The 19,206-nt window shown below is 40.9% G+C and overlaps 1 protein-coding gene across 18 annotated transcripts in view; it reads right to left on the reverse strand.

Moving 5' to 3' along the window:
• SRRM1 (serine and arginine repetitive matrix 1) overlaps positions 1-18,955 on the reverse strand; it is a 35,188-nt gene extending 16,233 nt beyond the window's left edge. For 4 of the 18 annotated variants that reach the window (XM_035713076.2, XM_025446960.3, XM_035713075.2 and 1 more), the window contains exons 1-9: positions 14,404-14,583; positions 11,614-11,703; positions 11,228-11,350; positions 8,951-9,121; positions 8,139-8,254; positions 6,691-6,894; positions 5,685-5,879; positions 4,849-4,968; positions 2,722-2,990 (exon numbers count right to left, since the gene is read on the reverse strand). In XM_035713076.2, the coding sequence (XP_035568969.1) occupies positions 2,722-2,990; positions 4,849-4,968; positions 5,685-5,879; positions 6,691-6,894; positions 8,139-8,254; positions 8,951-9,121; positions 11,228-11,350; positions 11,614-11,703; positions 14,404-14,424 (1,309 nt within the window). In that variant the 5' untranslated portion in view covers positions 14,425-14,583. Of the gene's footprint in view, positions 1-2,715; positions 2,991-4,848; positions 4,969-5,684; positions 5,880-6,690; positions 6,895-8,138; positions 8,255-8,950; positions 9,122-10,815; positions 10,949-11,227; positions 11,351-11,613; positions 11,704-14,239; positions 14,260-14,403; positions 14,584-14,871; positions 15,025-18,397; positions 18,471-18,847 lie in introns of those variants that run through there. The other 14 variants (XM_035713074.2, XM_025446958.3, XM_025446961.3 and 11 more) reach the window with 8 other exon arrangements.
• Between the last annotated feature and the right edge of the window lie 251 nt (positions 18,956-19,206).

Raw genomic sequence — 19,206 nt, forward strand, 5'->3', positions numbered from 1 at the left:
AATCTCTCATGAATGGCTTCGCTAAGGTCTACGGTCAAAATATTCATACCATTACAAATATCTATTATATACCCCTATTCTGGTTTAATAGGACTGACTGAATAGTATTAACATAGTTAATGTTTCATCTGAATTTGTTATCTAGAGAAGATTTTATAGTTTATTATGGTAATGTTTTATTTTTAGTATTCAAGGGGCAAAATCATTCTAGCGTAAAGTCAGAAATCTTCTAAGTTAAATAAAAAACCAGAATTTTAAATTTACTTCAGTAGTCCTATTAATTATTAATCTCCCAGACTTGTCCAAAAGATCACTTGTAAAGATAAGTCAGTTACCAGAATTGGTGAAATTATCATTGTCTACAGAGTACAATTTATAGGGTTAAATTGAGCTTATCCTAAAAATAATAGGTATAGATCCTCTGTAAACTATTTCATTAAATATCCCATGATTTCAAAGCACTACTTCATGTACTAAGATAATGCCAATTTAACCAAAATGACACTGATTACAAAATGCTCCCTGAAGATCTTTTCAGATGAGGATATACAATATACCTTGAACTATTTATTTACCTCTAAATTCCTCCCAATACTTTCTCTGCCTCCTTCCTACTCCATTTGCCCAATATTCAAAGTCCTGACTGGTTAACCACTACAAAAATATACAAGTAAAATCTATTACACTTTAATGGCATCACTGATCTTACTAGCCATGGAGTATCGTAAAAAAGGAATTCCTGAAATCACACCACCACGTACAGAAACTGAAGAATTTCACCCTACCCTGCATCTCCCTCCTCCAGCCATCAAAACAAACATTTTGGGGTAGGAAAGCTGGCAAAGTATACATTTTTTCAACTGAGAAGTGAGAACCCAAATTTTAGTCCTGACTGGTTGACCTTGACCAAATCACTTAACCTGAGAACCGGTTTCTTGATGACAATCTCTAAAGTCTGTTCTACCTCTGAAATTTCATCACAGAGGCCTGGGATCATTTTACTATAAAAAGTTATTTCCAAGTAGTGAGAGCCAAATTCAGCTTCAGGAGACACAAGGCAGTCTCTTTGGCTATGTTTTTTTTGGATGTGGAAGACCTGTCCCAGAATCCATAGGAATATAAATAGTTCTTTGTCTTCCACCATGACTTATTTCTCTATTTGCATATCCACTGTGACTTTTTCTTTTTTTGAAAGCAGTAGCCCACTCCCCTTAACAATGTATCAGAACACAAGAAGTTGGTGCCTGTGTAGACTGAAAAAGGTGAATTCTTATCAACCTATTTTAACAAAGATTCAGTCCTCCTGTTCAGATACTTTCATTCTTTAGCTGTCATGTAAATAGAAAAATCCCAACTTGATGTGTTTTTACAAAGTAATAGGTGAGAACTTTTATAACATTTTTTTTACTAGTGAGCTTTCTGGCTCCAGACAAAGGAAAAAAAAAATATTCAGAAATACAAACACTTCATAGAAAAGGAAAAAAAAAAAAAAAAACCGGTTAGGACAATGGGCATCAGATTTGGACATGGTGGCTGGAAATTATTTAAACATTCCTAATTTTGAACAAAGGTAATATGGGACATGAAGTTATAAAAATAAGTGACCCCTAGGCCCACTCCCATACTTAAATGAAGTCTGAACCTAGAAGACGCGAATGTCTCTATTCTCATCCAGCTGTCTGTCCGGGTATAAGGAGCTAATGCAACAAAAATGACCACATAACATTTAATTATAATAATCACCAAATTAATCCTTTAAAATTCAGAAAACCTATACACTACTCTCTACATATTAGCCTTATCTGCCAGTCTCCTGTCACTCTTATGGCTCGTCTATACCTCAATGACAGTCAAAATTTTGCCCATCTCCATTTTCTTTTTCTAACCTGAAAATTCAGATGTGATCAGAACAAGCCCCATAAATATCAAGCAACACACTGCTTCTCAAAAAACAATTACTATAGTAGCTTTTAGGATTTCTCCTCCCCCACTACTCACCCTTCAGGCTATCATCTCAGCCCTAAGCACCAGAAGCCCAATGCAAATAGATCCTACTGCTTTTCTCCTTGTGTATTTGATGTTAAAGGAACAAATCCCAATATACCACAACCTTCACTCAGACTAATATGGCATTCTACTTGCCTGGCAGGATCATAGATCATAAATTCCTCAGAAATCAATCTGCAGAATAAAGCACAGACAACAACACTCAGAAGAACCCTGCCTAGAGCCTAAATTAAAAAACAAATCAGCTTTTAAGGACACCATGTTCCTCCCTAGGGAGCACAATGGGGCCAAGAAAGAATTAAAACAGAATATGAAGTCCTCAGATGAGGTATCAAACAAAAAAATCTTCAGGGGAAAAAAGTTAACTGGTCTCACAGTAATAAAATGATCCCTTATCATGACAACACAAACTTTGACAATCAGTTACCGCAACTCAGCCCACGGCTGGTAATGTATTTCTCCACCTACTTGATGCCAGAGGCACATGCTGAAGACAAAACACGTTTACATGTAAACTCTATTTCAACAATCCCCAAGAACTTAAAGCAGGAAAGAAAAGGTGGTAAGGAAATTTACAAAGATTATCACATACACAAATATTACCCAGCTACTTTACACTCTGAAGAGAGAAAAGGCAGCAACAACTGACTGTGCCCTTCACAGCCAAATGAAGAACAAACATACTGTTTTTATGTGTCTGATTTTTACCTTTACCTGAAGTTCTCCCTGGAGAGACAGAAACACGACTTTTTCTTGTACGATTGGACTGCTGGGGTGTTGGGGAATGACGAGTTTTTGGCGGTGGAGTTGCTGGAGGTGATGGCCTATGCCTTCGCCTCGGAGGACTTGCTGAAGGAGATAACCTACGAGTTTTTCGAGGGGGACTGGATGTCCTCTTAGGAGGCTTCTTTGGCGGTGACCGGGAACGAGATGAAGAGGATGATGAGCTACTTCCAGACAAGGATGCTGATGAACGTCGTCTTCTGTGGAATAAAGTATTCACATTCATTACCTGTATACTTGTCAAGAACCACCTTACAGGTATGTACAGTTTACACAAAAATACAGCTATTTTTATCCAACTTTTGAGTTTATGTAGCTAAGCACATAAATAAATTTTTAAAAAATGGGAAACAAAACCACACAACCTAGGACAGGAAACAGCTAGTTCTGAGACTAAATATGAGTAACTTATTCTGATAAATGCTTCTGTTTGAGTTGTCTTTTCAGTTATAAAACATGTCACGTTGAGTGCTATAATACAGTAACTAACCAGTCTCTTTTTTCCTTAGGAATATCATCACTGTTTGGAGTTTGCATACAAAATTTGGGTGACAAAAGTATTTTCCATTTAATAGCACAATGTCGAACAACCTTTAGGTTGCATTTAAAAAAAAAATGTGCAGCAGGATTAGGAATTCATTTAGCTACATAAACTTAGAAGCAGGGGCCTCTCGAATTCTGCGGCAAAATTTGTGTAAGTTCTGTTGCAATTATGTGTACCTGCAGAATTCACCTTTGGCGGAAGAATTCCTGAGAACCTGAAAAAAAGAAACCCTACCTTAAGTGTGAGATAAAAACTGGCTGAAAGGGAATCTTACACAATCTGCAAAATATTTTGACTGCTAAATGGCTCAGTAAGCACAATTAAAACACGCTGTTTGCAAAACTCCAATATAAGAAATAGCTGTTTCCACTAATCTTGTACTAGAAAGCACCAGCATTATTTTTCTCCTAAAAGCGAATAACCAATTTTAGAAAAGTGTGATGTCTAAATTGACTGACCATTGACACCATTTGTCTCATTTGTCAGTAGTAACATCAAATCTATCATTTTCAGCAGTAGTCATAAAAATGGTTGAGTGTATCACGACAATCCCCTCCCCAAATATTTCATTTTGAAAAAATATGGGACTCTGAAAAGGCTTACAGAAACAAAAAAAATCAAGGAACTTATTTGCCCTCTCGATTACCAAGTAGATTCATTTTCCTGCAAAAAAACTTAAAAGATTCAAACACAAAAACTTCTGTGCTCAGTATAATCTGAAGCACAATCATCATGGCTCTTTCCAAGGAGGTCAAGAAGGTACAAAACTCTGCAACCAGTGCACCAGGCCTTTACTTTGGGCAGATTTAGCCAATAATCTTTTTGTTAAAAGGGACAGACCCAAACATTTTACCTCATGCCAATTTTAAAATAACTTTTTAAAAAAGAACACTGGTACTGACAGGGTTACTTTTATGTTTAATCTCTTAAAAAATACCTAGATACCAAACTGCTGAAAATGGCTATATCCATATAATAGGATTAAGGGTAACTTTGTTATTTGTTTGAAATTTTATAAATACGTCTATTAACGAGAAAAAAACATTCTAAACAAAAATTTGACTACATAGATTATTTTAATATTGGTAAAAATAGCTTATTGGCTCTGTGGTCATCTGCTTTTCAGAAGCCAGTGATAATTAAAATCCAAAGGAATAGGGTGTGTGGCAAATTCCCTTGTTCCTAGGACATCTTGGGGTCAAAGGGTAACTTAATACAAAACATCAGTAAAATGGTAAATTTGTCCCCCCCCCAACACTGCACTAGCATTGCTTTTCATTGCACAATTAAACCTCAAGAGGCTCTTTAGAAAGCATCACCTAATAATATCACTCATGAGCTCTTTATTCTAGGGAGACACTAATTCAAACATTGCCTAAAGCAAATGTGGTGTACTTTCATGTACTGACACTTCCAAATTAAAAAAAAAAAAAAAAAGGAAAATCAGAAAAAGATAAAGAAAAAAAGCAAAGGAAAGGGATAGATAAAGAACAAGAAATAAAGAAAGCCCTCACCGTCTCACTGGAGATCTACTCCTTCTATGCCTGGGTGGAGGTGGCATTCGTCTTGGTGGGGTTCTTCTGCGAGGAGATGGCCGCCTTCTCGGACTTGGCCTCCTTCTAGGGGAGTATGATCTGCCAGAACAAACAGAATTAAGACCTGAATAAACAAGAGCAAGGGACGAATTCCTTGATACAGCTTTCTCAACAACTATATATATATATATATATATACATATACACACACACATTTTTTTAAAAGATTTTATTTATTTATTCATGAGAGACATAAAGAGAGAGAGGCACAGACACAGGCAGAGGAAGAAAGAGGTTCTTTGCATGGAGCCTGATATGTGACTCAATCCCGGGTCTCCAAGATCACACCCTGGGCTGAAGGTGGCGCTAAACCGCTGAGCAACCTGGGCTGCCCAACAACTAGATTTTATTTTTTTTTTCTTTTTTTTTCCAACAACTAGATTTTAAAAATGGACTTCAAGGCATACCATTTTCCATTTACGTAGAGATTTTTATGGTACACAGAAAGTGTCCTCAGATTCTCTCTTTAGGTCCAAAGAATAACACTTGTACTAAATGCTTTCTACTGCTCTGAAATTATTTATCTAATTCTACCCAGAGGGATGCCTAGGTAGAAAGCTCAGTGGTTGAGCATCTGTCTTTGGCTCGGGTTGTGATCCCAGGGTCCTGGGACTGAGTCCCACAGGGAGCTTGCTTCTCCCTCTATGTCTCTGCTTCTCTGTGTCTCTCATGAATAAAATCTTAAAAAAAAAATTCTATCCAGAGAGCAGCATGCAAAACCCAAGATCTATGTCGATCTTGAAGCCATAGCTCACCTTGATCGGGATCTATGACGCCGTCTAGGTCGAGTATGAGACGGAGAGCGAGACCGTGTCCGGGATCTTGATTTGGAACGTGACCGAGATCTTGGTCGGGTCTTCTCCTTCTCCTTTTCCTTTTTGGAATTTTTCTCCGGAGTAGGTTCTTTAGGCTCTGGTACAGGTTCGGGTTTGGGAACTTTCAGGATGTCACTGTATAAACAGAAAGCTTATTTTTTTTCCTTTTTCAGCTGACTCCTAAGTCATAACATAATGACATAGTAGGATTTTTCTTTTTAAAATGTTCTCAGGGGTGCCTGAAAACAGGGTGGCTCAGTCAGTTAAGTGTCTGCCTTCTGATCAGGTCATGATCCCAGGGTCCTGGGATCCTCAGGCTCCCTGGCTCTCTGTCAAATAAATAAAATCTTAAGAAAATAAATAAACAAAATTAAATGTTTTCAAAATCCATGAAGACTTCTCCTTAACCCTAGATATATACACATCACTGAAACTTAAAGAGCAAGTAACGATCCTAACCACAAACATTTTTAAAGTACAAAGCTGTCCACAATATTGGAGAAAAAAGGCAAATTACAATATATAAAATATCTGAAACAATACAACCACCTGATAGCAGTGGTCACCTTCAGGGCATTTACTTAAAACTCTTCTGTAGAATTGGAATCTTTTCAACAAGCTGATTTTATGATTTAAAAAATATAAAAGGGGGGGGATCCCTGGGTGGCTCAGCGGTTTGGCGCCTGTCTTTGGCTCAGGGCGTGATCCTGGAGTCCTGGGATCGAGTCTCACATCGGGCTCCCTGCATGGAGCCTGCTTCTCCCTCTGCCTATGTCTTTGCCTCTCTCTCTCTGTCTCTCTCATGAATAAATAAAATCTTAAAAAAAAAATATATATATATATAAAAGGGAAATAAGTAATTTTATGTTTGTAATTCAATTATATTGGCAGCCAGTTATTAACAGCCTAAACTATGATATTTATAAATGAATTTTTATATACTTGCCTAGTAGAAGTGGCCTCTTGTACTGAAGGTTCTTTTACTTTCACTGATGGTTCTGGGAGCTCTGGAGTTTTTTCCTTCTTTTCTGGAGCAGGGGAAGGACTCCGGCTCTTGGTTCTGTGACGGGGAGATCGAGAATGACTGCGCTTTCTCTCTCTCCTGACAGGGGAAGATCGTCTTCTAGGGGAAGGAGATCTGGATTTGCGTCTAGGATGAAAGTAATTTTTTTCAGGTTTTTGAATAATGTGGATTGGGAGAGATCAAAGGGCAAATTAATCTTTTTAATTACACTACTGTTTGTTATACCTGAGAAATTCCTTGTGAAAATAAGATATCTTGTCATATTTCCTTAACAGGGGAAGGGCCAAAAGAAAACCAGAAAGGCAAGCAAACAAAGGTAACAATATTTTCCGGTATACCAGTTATAAGAGGAAAGCACTGACCCAGGACTCTAGATTTAGATTTTTAATCATTCCTAGGGACGAGGAGACCAAAGACTAACTTTTCAGAGGAAAGGAATGCTTGAGAGGTAAAATGATATTCCCTAATAGTAACTCAAGTCCAACAAAACAATTTAAATGCAGAAAGATCCCACCACAGAGTTAGGTAGTCTATATATATTTTAGAAAAATGACTAGTGCAATTAAAGTAATATGCTCTTCAAAAGAGGAAAAAAAAAAAGTCAAACTTGCATAGTCTTTGAAAAAGACCACTTTCCTTTACAATTACAGTTTCTCTAACTTGAAGTAAAACAGCAGACCTGGTTCATCAATAGTTAACCACCATGATGTGCTGAACTCTAGAAGACTGCTTCCCTGATAAGGTTTTAATACCAAATATATAAATAAAAATGGACAAAGAAATCTCCTCCTCCCTTTACTAATTCCAGCAGATTTATGAAAAACTTAGAACTCTAAAAATGAAAGCCTAGGAGAATTCTCACCTTTCACCACAAATACAGTAGAAGCTGAGTCGTGGGTTTAAAAATGGGAACCTAACCATAGTCTCATTGGAAGGAAGAAGAAAAATAAGTGATCTGTTTTGGGTTCAGTACAACCATCTAAGAAAAGCAGAACAGGGAATTAGGTAAGTATAATACAACTAGCTAATGGGCACAGACTTCTAATAAAAAGGAAAGAAAAAGAGTAAAATAATTCAATGCTATATTTAAACAAAAGCAATATGGTAAAAAATAAAAATCTAGATTTTGATATAGGAATTAACAGTTGTATTATTCACCAAGATTTTAGAGACAATTATTCTAGTCAAATGTTCGGTCTCAAACAAAACTGATGTATTTCAGGCTAGAGACAAGCCTTATTCAGTCCATTGTGAAAATGAACGATGGAAGAAGTTCTCTGAATAGTGCTGTTAGCTTCCTTTTTATTCTGTGCAATTTTCTACACACAGAATACTTGCAAAACATCAGGTATGCATGCACTGCATTATACCTTCTTGGGCTTCGAGACCTCTCCCTTTTTTCTCTGCTGCTTTCTTTTTCTTCCTTATCCCTCTTATCCTTGTCTTCATCTTGCTTTTTCATAGATGCCAACTTTTCTTGTTCAATCTGCAAAGATCAAGTTTTCAAAGTAAACACAGCTGAACATTTGAGATCAACAAACTGAAGACTTTGCACCTCTCATAAACATCAATGCTGTAAATCATCGGCCTCTGCTTTTCAACAAGACTACTCTCAAGTCTACTTAAAATTGTGATTTAACGTACACTGCCCATATGAAGAACCTGTGCTTACCTTTTACATTGTTACTGAAGTTCAATTTTCTTTTCAACTTAAAGTACTCAAACCATTTTTAAATAAAGTATGTATCAAATTACTGGACTCTAGAAAAATGACATTTTATGAAAATATTTTATTTATTTTAGGAAGAAAGAGAGTGGGTCCATGTGTGCACATGGGGGGGGGGGGATAGAGAGGGAGAGCAACAGACACCCTGCTGGGCACAGAGCCCTCAGGGGCCCGATTCCACAACCCTGAAATCATGACCTGAGCTGAAACCAGGAGTCCGGACGCTCAACCAACTGAGCCATGCAGGTGCCCTGGAAAATGATACTTTAAACTCACAATGTTTGGGGTTGGGTTTGGGGGGGAAGGAGTGGAGAATAAAAACTGAATGGTCAATATATTACAGCAAAGCAAAACAACATGCTGATCCTAGCCAGGTCATGTAAAATTCAAAGGTCTTAGCAATCTGGATACCACGCTCTCAAATCAACATTACACAAAAGAGAAAAGTCTTATTACCTGTCTTTGTTTTATTTCTTCTTTCTTTAGTTCTAGAAAAGCAGAAGGGATTCCAGCGATGTTTTCTTGTGCACTTAAGAGCAGGGGCCACAGTTCTCCCATAAATTCTCTAGCATTTTTTCCATTCAAAAACCCAGTCAGGTTGATTTGCATCATTTTGGAGTCTGGATTCTGCAAAAAGACATGACAGGAAGAGAAACAGGTTACTTCAAAACAAGCCAACCAACCAACCTAAAACTCATTAAATTAGTATTTTTTAAGTCTACCATAGGGGCTTAAATACAAATATATTCTTTACTACTTAAATAGTTTTCCCTAAGTTTCTCAGCAATATAATCTCTAGCACAGATTACCAAATTCTCTCTCACTCTACCAAAGCATCAGAGCAGCCTGTTAATCCTTTGTGGATTTCGTAAGTATTTTTAGACTACGTGGCTGTTAGTGGGCCTTACATTTATTAACTTTAAAAACCATCATGAACATCCACAAATTCCTGCATTTACTAACAAGGAAAATGTTTGCTTGCTTGGGAATTTTCCCCCAATGAGAAATTGAAAAAGTACATAAACTGTTCACTTCTCTAACACTATTAAGATAGCTTTCTATAAAATATCTACCGTCCAGTTATGAAAACTAACAAGTTATGCATGCACTCTGTAACTTTTGAAGACTAAGCTGAAAGCCTGAATACTATATAAAGAAAATCTATTATAACAATGCCTCAAATTCTCAACTGTCCACAAAGGGCTAAGAGGTCAAGTTTTCTCAAAAATAACTGGGTTTTTAATGCTAAATCTGTTGGTCAAGCAACAAGGTCCATATAACAAGCACAGCTCAATAGCACAAAGCAAGTACAGATTCCAGGTGTCTTCAGTTTCTTCTTGGAACCTTGGGGGTTTGGAATCGCCAAGTCCCCTGTAGAGAAAGATGTTCCCTTGGCTTGCTTCCGACTCCCTACTGCAACTCAACCACCTTGAGTTTAATGTTATATCATTTATCTAAATTGCAAAAGACGAACAAGCAATAATGAGTACACAACCACAAAAAAAGAAAAGATTGTTTAAAAAAGTTCTAAACTTTAATCTCATGCTCACTACAAGGGGAATACTACCAGATACTTAGGTTTTAAAAAAGCACTAAAATACAAATCAGTAAAGCATTTCTCCAATAAAATCTATCTTTAATCATCATTTTAAAAACGGTTTCCCACGTTCCTGGTTTTCTAAGTAAAATGTATACATTTTTAAGGAAGTGCTTTCTTAAAATTAATCTTTAACAATATTCAAACCAAAATGTAATTACCAAATTATTTTAAAAATAGAAATACCTTATCAGTTGAAATGCCAACTGTTCTGTCAAAACACAAGGGCGAACTCTTTGGGAAAAGGATTAATGTAAAGGTAAATTCACATTGGTATATTTGCCAAAAAGGTCATATGGTACATCTTACGATTATCCTTTGGGTTGTTGTGGCAAAACAACAAACTATCTTATAATAAAATTGTTTTTTATACATCAATTGTATCATCATCTCATGAATGAAGAGAGGAATAATCACATTAACTGGTTCTAATAATGCTGCCAATTTATTTCAGTCTGAAGTTTAAGCATAACGTAAACAAAAAGTCTGCCTAAAATGTTAACTGATGACTAGCTGACATGCAGCTACAACTAAAGACTTCAGTTACTTGATTATTTTAAAAACAATATCCAATCAAATCAGAATTGCCCCTCATGCTTCACATAAACGTCCATCTCATAATAGTATTTTTAAAGAGCAGTGTCTAGATTTACCCAATTGCTCTTTCCTGTTTGTGTTTTTTTTTGTTGTTGTTGTTGATGTTCGGCCACTTTACACAACTCACCTCCAAACACACACTGCATCATCAAGGGAGTTGGGTCAGAGCGACATTGGGACACTCACTCTGCTGTGACCTAATAAGGTGATGGTGCTATACTTCAGACGCAAGGAATAACTTCCATTTTGGTTCAGGCCTTTTAAATCATAAATCACATTATCATTAGAAAATTGCTGTCAAAGTAACTTAACATGTAACAGCAAAATTACAAACAGTAAGTTTGATTTTTCACCTGTGTAGCTTTCAAAACTATGTACCTTCACTAAACTTCCAGGCTTAATAGTTGTTTACAAAGTGTTCACAACAAACATTGTAAAATAACCCTCCTATATTTGTATTCCATAGAAAAATTCAGTCTCCATAGATTCACAAAATTATGTCATATATTCAGAAATAAGAGTCATTTGTGTATTATTACCTTCACTTCCAGCTGGTTGAATATAAACTCAATCACAACATCATCTTCAAACCCAAGGATTTCCGTTACTCGTTTTGTTATCCAAGGCTTTATAACCTCCAAATTTACTTTGCTCATGTCCACCTGATAAAACATGCAAGAAATTCTTGAGTGCAAGGTTTATAATCCTAAAAGAAAGCTCATTTAAGAGTTTTGTCCAACCAAATTCCTTTTAGCTTATGAAATTTTTTGGTGTAGCAAGGTACAATTTGGTTCAGTCTTGTGTGGTTGTGCTATTTTGTGTGTGTTGTTGCTAAAAGGTGGAAAATGTTTCATTAAAACAGCCCCAAAATGTTTGAATCAACTCTGCTATGGAGGTGCATAAATAGTTTTATCCAGAAGAATACCTTTTTTTCTAGGCATTCTGCAAATTTCAGCTGCTTCAGTAGCTTCTTCTGTTTGTTGCTGAACCGATTATCCTGTTCTGCACTTGTTCCCTGCAGGAAGAGAAACACATTTTAATTAAGAGCTCAAAGTTAAATTCCTACTTTTTATCAGCTAATGATGGCTATGACCTTTACAGTAGAAATAGGATAATCAAGAAATCACCACAGCTAACATTCATAAGTGTAAAATGTATACTCCTTTCCCAATGAAGCATTTAAAAAACTTGACTATATTTAAAAATTACAAAATATAAGCTCATTGCAACAAGTCGAATATAGCAGTATAGAGCATTAAAGCTAAGCACCTCCCCCACAAGCAACTTAAGTTTGAAGTGTATCTTTTTACACCTTTTTCTATGTTAAAAGAAGTTTAAGGCTTTTTATAAATGAGAACACATTGAAATATTTACTATACTTAAATACATAATTCCAAACAAGACCATTAAATTTCATCCTCTTGTGACAACCAGTAGCATGCTTGCAAAATTACTGTGGCAATGCATATATAAGCAGGGCAAAAAAGGAAAAGCAACACCCTAGGACTCTATTCACAACTTTAAAAACTTGGAATGCACGAAAAATACGGGTTTACTTTAATTAACTCAATTTCAGCAATGACTTAGGAAAAATGAGAGCTTACAAATACTACCTGAGACGATTAAGTGATCACTCATTAGGCTGCATTTTGTCATTCCAACTGAACAACATAATCAAAGTAACTGGCTGTATGACCTGAAATCTACTGATTGGTTCACTAAGCTGGCCACTGTTCCCTGAAAAGTGATCAAGAAAATTCTGTTTAGGAATCTAAAGAACCTGGATTAGAACCCCAATTCTGCCACTGCTTAAGCCACATGACTCAAAGAAGTTCCTTAACCTCTTTGAGAATGTTTATTTGCTAAAATCTACTTTGCAAAGGCTGTGTATCTCCAAAATAATGTATGTAAAGTAATTGGCATGTGGTGGTTGTTCAGCAAATGAAAGCGATCATTTCTATTTAAACTGAAAAATTCAGCTTACTATCTGGCTGACAGTGCACTAAAAAACCTAACTGCCCTAAATTCTTTTAACGCAGTTTAAATCCAGTCAACTCCTCTAAGGAATTATAGGTAGTATATAAAAACCCACACCCTTTTCTTTTAGATTTTTACTAACACTAAAGCAAAAATTCATTTTAAAATTTATCAACCACGTTGTTCTTTTTCTCTTGGAACTCCTTTCCCTTGGAAGTAACAACAACAACAACAACAACAAAAAATCAAAAGAACAGGCTTTTGTGTCCACAGAATACATTTGGATTACAAGAATATTTACTACTTCAAAATACTTTGATGGTAATTAGAAAACAGAGTTCATCAACAGCATGGAAATGTCAATAATAAGCTCTCAACCGAAACTATCATTACAGAAATAACTACAGTATTGTTTGCACAACGTAAAACAAATAACTGCCTCTTTTAGGTAAGTGCTTGGAATAATACCGCAACTTTTGATGAAAAACTAGAAGGCACATTTAAAGCCAATTGAAGAATTTCAGTGTCGGCTTTAAAGTGCCAAGAGTTGTGTTCTTTGAAGTCTTGGTCTTCCCTTCTTCCAACCTTTTCCTTTAAAACACGCAAACCGCGCATTATACGCTCCAGGGAGTGGAAAGAGCCAACGTACATTACATACAGATTTCGACCCAAACCCACTGGTCTCTTAATACGGTCGTCCTGCACTAAAGGCATGTGCAAACTAGTCCCAGGAGTGTCACTTCCCACCCATCTACATCTCTTCTAGGTACGCGTTTCCTACCGGAGAGGAACTTGGGACTAACAGGCTCCAGCACTACCAGCCTCGTAAAAGTCTGGGCCCCGAGCACCAATTTCGACGAGATCGCTCCCCCGCCTGCAGGTGTTGGGCGCGCGGCCCCGGGAGAACCTAGGTAAAGGGGCCCCCTTTTTCTCCGGCGGACTTCAGAAGAGTTAAAACAAACGGGGGGGGTGGGGGGGGCGGTGTGCGAGAAGGAGAGAGGATCCTCCCCCCCCCCGCGCCCCTGCCTCCATACACGTGCACACTTTTTGTTGCACCCGCTGCCCTTAAGAGTCTCAGATTCAAACGTTCCAACTACCTATTATCGGAGTTCCCCTCCCTAAAGGAGTATCAAATTGGGCGGGAGTTCCCGCGAACTCTGACCCCGCGCCTCCGCGAAGACTTAGGACCAGGAGGGAGGACGGGGGGGGGGGGGGGGTCGGCGCCGCTCGCTCGCTCTCTAGAGAGAGAGAGAGAGAGAGAGAGAGAAGCCGCTGAACGCCGTTTCCTGCCCTAACACGCTCCCCGGGGCGGTACCCCGAAAACCGTACTCTCCAGAATCCTCCCGCCGCCAGTCACCTCAGGGCTTCCCTCCGCCCCCCCCCCCCCGGGACTTCCTCCTCGCGGCCCGACTAGGCCCCAGGACCCGGCGGCGCGCGCGGCCCGGCCTGCAGGCCCCACCAGGCAGGCGGGCGGCGAGGTACCGCTCCGGCCCATTCCCGCCGCCATTTTCCGGCGACCGTCGCTGCCGCGTAGGGGGGACGATCCCGGAGGAGGAGACTGCGCAGGGGCGCACCGGTCTCTCCGCCGCAGGGCAGGGGGGAGCGTCCGCCGGCGCGGAAGATCATCAGGATCTTCGAAGCCTCCCTCGCTGGCCACAGCCGACCCGAGTTTAGGCCCCTTTCCGGGCCTTCTCGAGGAGCCCCTCGCCTCACCGCAGATCCCCGCGCTTCTACTTACGCGGAAGAATCCCGCGTCCATCTTGCTGCCTCGCTCGGAGATCGCTCCCTATCCCAAGATACACCGCGCCGCCGCGACGGAGGGCGGGACCGGCAAGGAAGGCCGAGCGCCGGGACGCAGCGCGCGCCGCTCCACCCGCCCCTCCAGCCGACACGAGGCCGCGCCTGCTCAGTGCGGCGAGCCCCCCGCCACGCGTGCGCACGCGCGCCCGGGGGCGGGGCCGCTGCCGTCTCCGAGGCTCCCCAGCAGCCAGTCCGCGAGGAGAGTCTCGCGATCGCAGCCAATGGAGACAAGAGAGGGAGCCGTCGGGTCGCCCCGCCCTGCGAATCCTTTTGTGGCGCCGGATCCGCCTTGTTCGCTCAGCGTGACTTGACCCATCCTTCGACCCGTAGTGGAGGAGGCCTCCCGCCCTGGGGGGAGGGGTGTGAGTGTGTGTTCCAGGGAGCGATTGAAGAGGAAGGCTGTTACCTCAGAGTGACGCGGGCGACGCGGCCCTTGCGCTGGAGCGGGGCCTGCCGGCCCTTCGTGTCACCGTAGAAGTTGTGGTTGTGTCGCTTTCACGCGTTTACCAGTGACTAAGACCGACTCTAAGCAGTCGAGCTGTGTGGTAGCGGGTGAAGAGCCGGTTCCTCGCTCGCCCCCGCCGCCGTCTTCACACGGCTCGCCCGTTTGGGCGGGAAGCGGGCCCCTCTGGCCGGGTCTCCTCAAGTTCCCTCCCGGACGCGCACGCACGGCCGCTCCCTCCCCCCTTCCCTGCTCGGCGGCGGCGGCGCTGGCCGCTCCGGGCTGTGGGTGCCTCGAAGGCCGCTTCCGTGCTGACGACGGCTTGGGCCTCCGGCTCAGGCGCGCGTCCCCGTCCCTGAGCCCGTCCGTCCCGGCAGCTTCCTGCCTGACATTTCCGCTTGGATACGCCTCACGGACGGCTCGTGGCCCGGGACTGAGCTCCCTCCCTCCCTCCCCACACACCCCGGAAAACCCACCCGCCCCTCGCTCCCCCCCGGAGTCTCCTGCCTCCGTCCGCGGCCGCAGCTTTCCTTTGTTTAGGATGCGAGCCTCGGTGGTGTTCTCGACTTTTCTTTCGCCTTCAGCCCACTTCCAGGTTATCAGGAAACCCGCGGGGCTGCAGTCCTGGCTCAGGGCGCCGGCACCTTCTGCCTCAGTTTCTGCTTCACCCTTGCCACTCGGCGTCTATTCTAAGTGGAGCAGTTTTCCCTTTTAGGAAACCTTAGACACCTCAGTCTGAAGCGCAGAACTTTCCCAAAGTCCCTCGTTTTCCTCAGAACAGGCTAAAATCCTACCCGGTGTCCCCCGATTCCTTCTTTGAATTCCTCCCTAGTACCCTGACCCTGCTCACCTCTTGGACTTCCTAAGCTTGCTCTTGCCTCAAGACCCCTGCATTGGTTGTAACTTCTGCCTAAAATGCTCTACCCCCAGGTATCTACTTGGCAAATGTCAAGGTTTTGCTCAAGTATCACCTAGTCAAGGAGGTCTACCCTCCTAGTTACCCCCTGGAAACTGCTTACACACCCTCTCTAGGCTCCCGATGCTTCTTAATGTACTTTTTGTTCCATAGCATTTACCACCTTATATTTCTTTACCTTTTTAAAATGTTTGTTTCTTATCCGTTCACCACACTAGAATGTAAACTCCTTAAAGTCAGGGCATTTGTCTTTTTTGCTCATTGTCCCTAGCATCAAGAACAGTGTCAAGAGGGACACCTGGGTGGCCCAGCTGCCCAGCTGTCTGAGCATCTGCCTTTAGCCCAGGACGTGATCCCGGACTCCTGGGCATGGGCTCCCTGCATGGAGCCTGCTTCTCCCTCTCTGTCTGTGTCCCTGCCTCTCTCTTCTGTGTTTCTCATGAATAAATTTTAAAAATCTTAAAAAAAAAAAAATAACCGTGCCAAGAGGCTCAATAAAATTTGTTAAATGAACAACAGCTTTGTAAGAGAATCAAAGATGGGAAGGTGACTGACTGGCTTCCACAGAACAGAACAGATGGAATTATGAAATCACAATGTCCCACATCTCACTGACTATTCTCACTGGTTCTGATCATTGTGTTGTTTATCTTTTCTTTACTCTTTTTTGCTGCAAATCCCATAAATGTTGATTTTCCTTGCAGTTCCGCCATTGACCCTTTTTACTTTTCACTCAACAAAGATGACTTATCTGTCCTCTCTTGGCTTCAATGGCCATTTCATCTGCTAAATCAATTTATCTCATACATACTTTTGCCCCACCTATATATGCAACTTCTTATTACATTGAACTTGGGATGTCCTGTAAACACCTCACACTCAACATGTCCCAAACTGAATTCATCTTCTTTTACTTGCCTCAACTTTGTTTTCCCATTCTCAATGAATGAGTCTACCTTTCTCCCCATCATCATTCTCTTTTTCATACTCTACTGTAACTAGATCTTGCCTTTTCATTTCTGTTGCCTTCCTTCTAGCCCTATTGCCTCTTTTTAATTTGGATTACTCTCTGGGTCATCGCAGCAACAACCTATTAACCATTTCCCCTCCCTTCAGGGTTGATGTCTCTACCCTATATTGAAAGTGATTTTCTTTCTTTCTTTCTTTCTTTCTTTCTTTCTTTCTTTCTTTCTTTCTTTCTTTCTTTCTTTCTTTCTTTCTCTCTCTCTCTCTCTCTCTTTCTTTCTTTCTTTTTTTAAGGTTTGATTTGTTTGAGCGAGAGAGAGCACAAGCAGGGGAAGAAGCAGAGGGAGAAAGAGAAGCAGACTCCCTGCTGAGCATGGAATTGGACTTAGGGCTCCATCCCAGGACCCTAGGATCATGGCCTGAGCTGAAGTCAGACGCTTAACTGATTGAGCCACTCAGGGTGCCCCTCAAGAGTGATTTTCTAAGATAATAATCTTAATCCTTTCACTCCCCAAATTAAACCTTTCCGTGGCTCTCCAATCCTCTAGATAAAGTCGAAGCTAGTTACTGTGGCTTATAAGACACCCTTATGATTCATTTACTGTTCCCTTTTTCAGACTCATCACAAGGACCCCTCTCCATTTGCACATCCTTCCCTTCTAAGCTGCAGCTACAATGAACTACAGATACGGTCTAGTTATAAACAGGTGTCAAAAATCAGTCTCTTGTCTGTGTGTTGGTAAACCTAAAGTTACTAAGTGACTCAAATATCGCTTCCTCAAACAAGCCTTTTATGACCAGCCTTCCGAAAATAGCAGAACCCTCTCCCCATTCACTCTATCATACCTTGCTTTATTTTTTTCTTCATAGTACCTAATAGTAGTTGACATTGTTAACTATTTTGTTTACATGCTTACTATTTACATGCCCCCCATTGTTAACTATTTTGTTTACATGCTTACTGTTTACATGCCCCCAATTAAAAAAAAATAAAGTTTATGAGTTTCTTGTTCATTAGTGTCTAGAACAGTATCTAGCACATTCTTGGAGCTCAATAAATATTTGTTGAATGAATGTATGGATAAGACTCTGGATCAGTCACCAAAGGCCATTTCTACTAATGAGGAGTCTTTGAAGTAGTATAAACATTTATTCTATCAGGAAGTGTCCACATTGAAAACTCTGCCAAGGGAGATAAAACTCCCTACAGGGGAGAAGGATAAGCCTACTCCCTGCAGTGAAGTCCTTGGCAGTGAAGGTATTTGCAGATGCCATCTCCTGCTCACTTTGATGCTGTGGAGATCAAAATGGCTCTTAAAGCCAAGATGCTATCCCAGTGAGCCACTGGTGGCTCTTTGCTAGGTCGGTCTTTAAGTCCCCAAATAAGCCCTGAGCCTCAAAAAGCTAAGGGGCAGCCAACCTTGTTGTCAATCTTCTGGGCACAGATTCAAAGATTCTCTATCTCATCAAATGCTTTCCTACACTGTTTGTTGATTGCTGTGGATAATGGACCTGTTCTATCTGCTGCCACTACCCTTTGTCCTTTAGAGCCACGATGACTGAACATAACTGTCCCTTAGGCATGTGCACTTTTTGTAATTTTCTCACCTCTTTCAGCTTGTATTTTCATCCCCACTTCCATCCCTGTCTTTTCTTTCTTTCAGCTCTGCTTTTGTGTTTCCTAGGTAAAATGGAATAACCATCTTCAAAAAATATCTCAAAATCCCAGCACAAATTTACCAGACAAGCTATGGACTAAAATAATCCCATAATCAAAATGAAAATGTATGATGGATAAAAGCTGATGCATTTTGCTTTGGAAGGTGTCTTTGAGCACATCAGGGAGCGTATTCATTATTTACTGCCGAATAACCCCCCAAATTTTTAGTAACTTGAAAGAATAAATGTTATCTATCATGCACTGTTTCTGTGGATCAGGAATCTGGAGTGGCTTCTTTGGTTCTGGCTCAGGGTCTTTCAAGAAAATGTAGTCAGGATATTGGCCTATATTACAGTCAGTTGGGCCTGGAAGATGTGTTTCCAAGAAGTTCCACTCACATGGCTGTTGGCATGAGGCTTCAGGTCTTTGCCACATTGACCCCTCCTTTGGCTGTTTGGATATCCTCATGGCATGGCAGCTGGCTCCCCTCAGAGCAAATGATCCAAAAGAGAGCAAGACATAAGCCATGGTGTCTTTTATGACCTAACTTCAGAAGTCATACACCATAGTCTCCACATTATCCCTTTGATGACACAGGTTACCTATATTCAGTGATGGAGGGGACAGCGCAAGGGTGTGAACCATTGGGGGCCATCTTGGAGGCTGGCTACCAGTGCAAGTGTTGGAAAGTTGAAAATGTAGGGGCACCTGGATGGCTCAGTCAGAAGAATATGTGACTCTTAATCTCGGGATTGTA

The sequence above is a fragment of the Canis lupus genome, chromosome 2 (genome assembly GCF_003254725.2).
Source record: "Canis lupus dingo isolate Sandy chromosome 2, ASM325472v2, whole genome shotgun sequence".
Classification (NCBI taxonomy): Eukaryota; Metazoa; Chordata; class Mammalia; order Carnivora; family Canidae; genus Canis; species Canis lupus.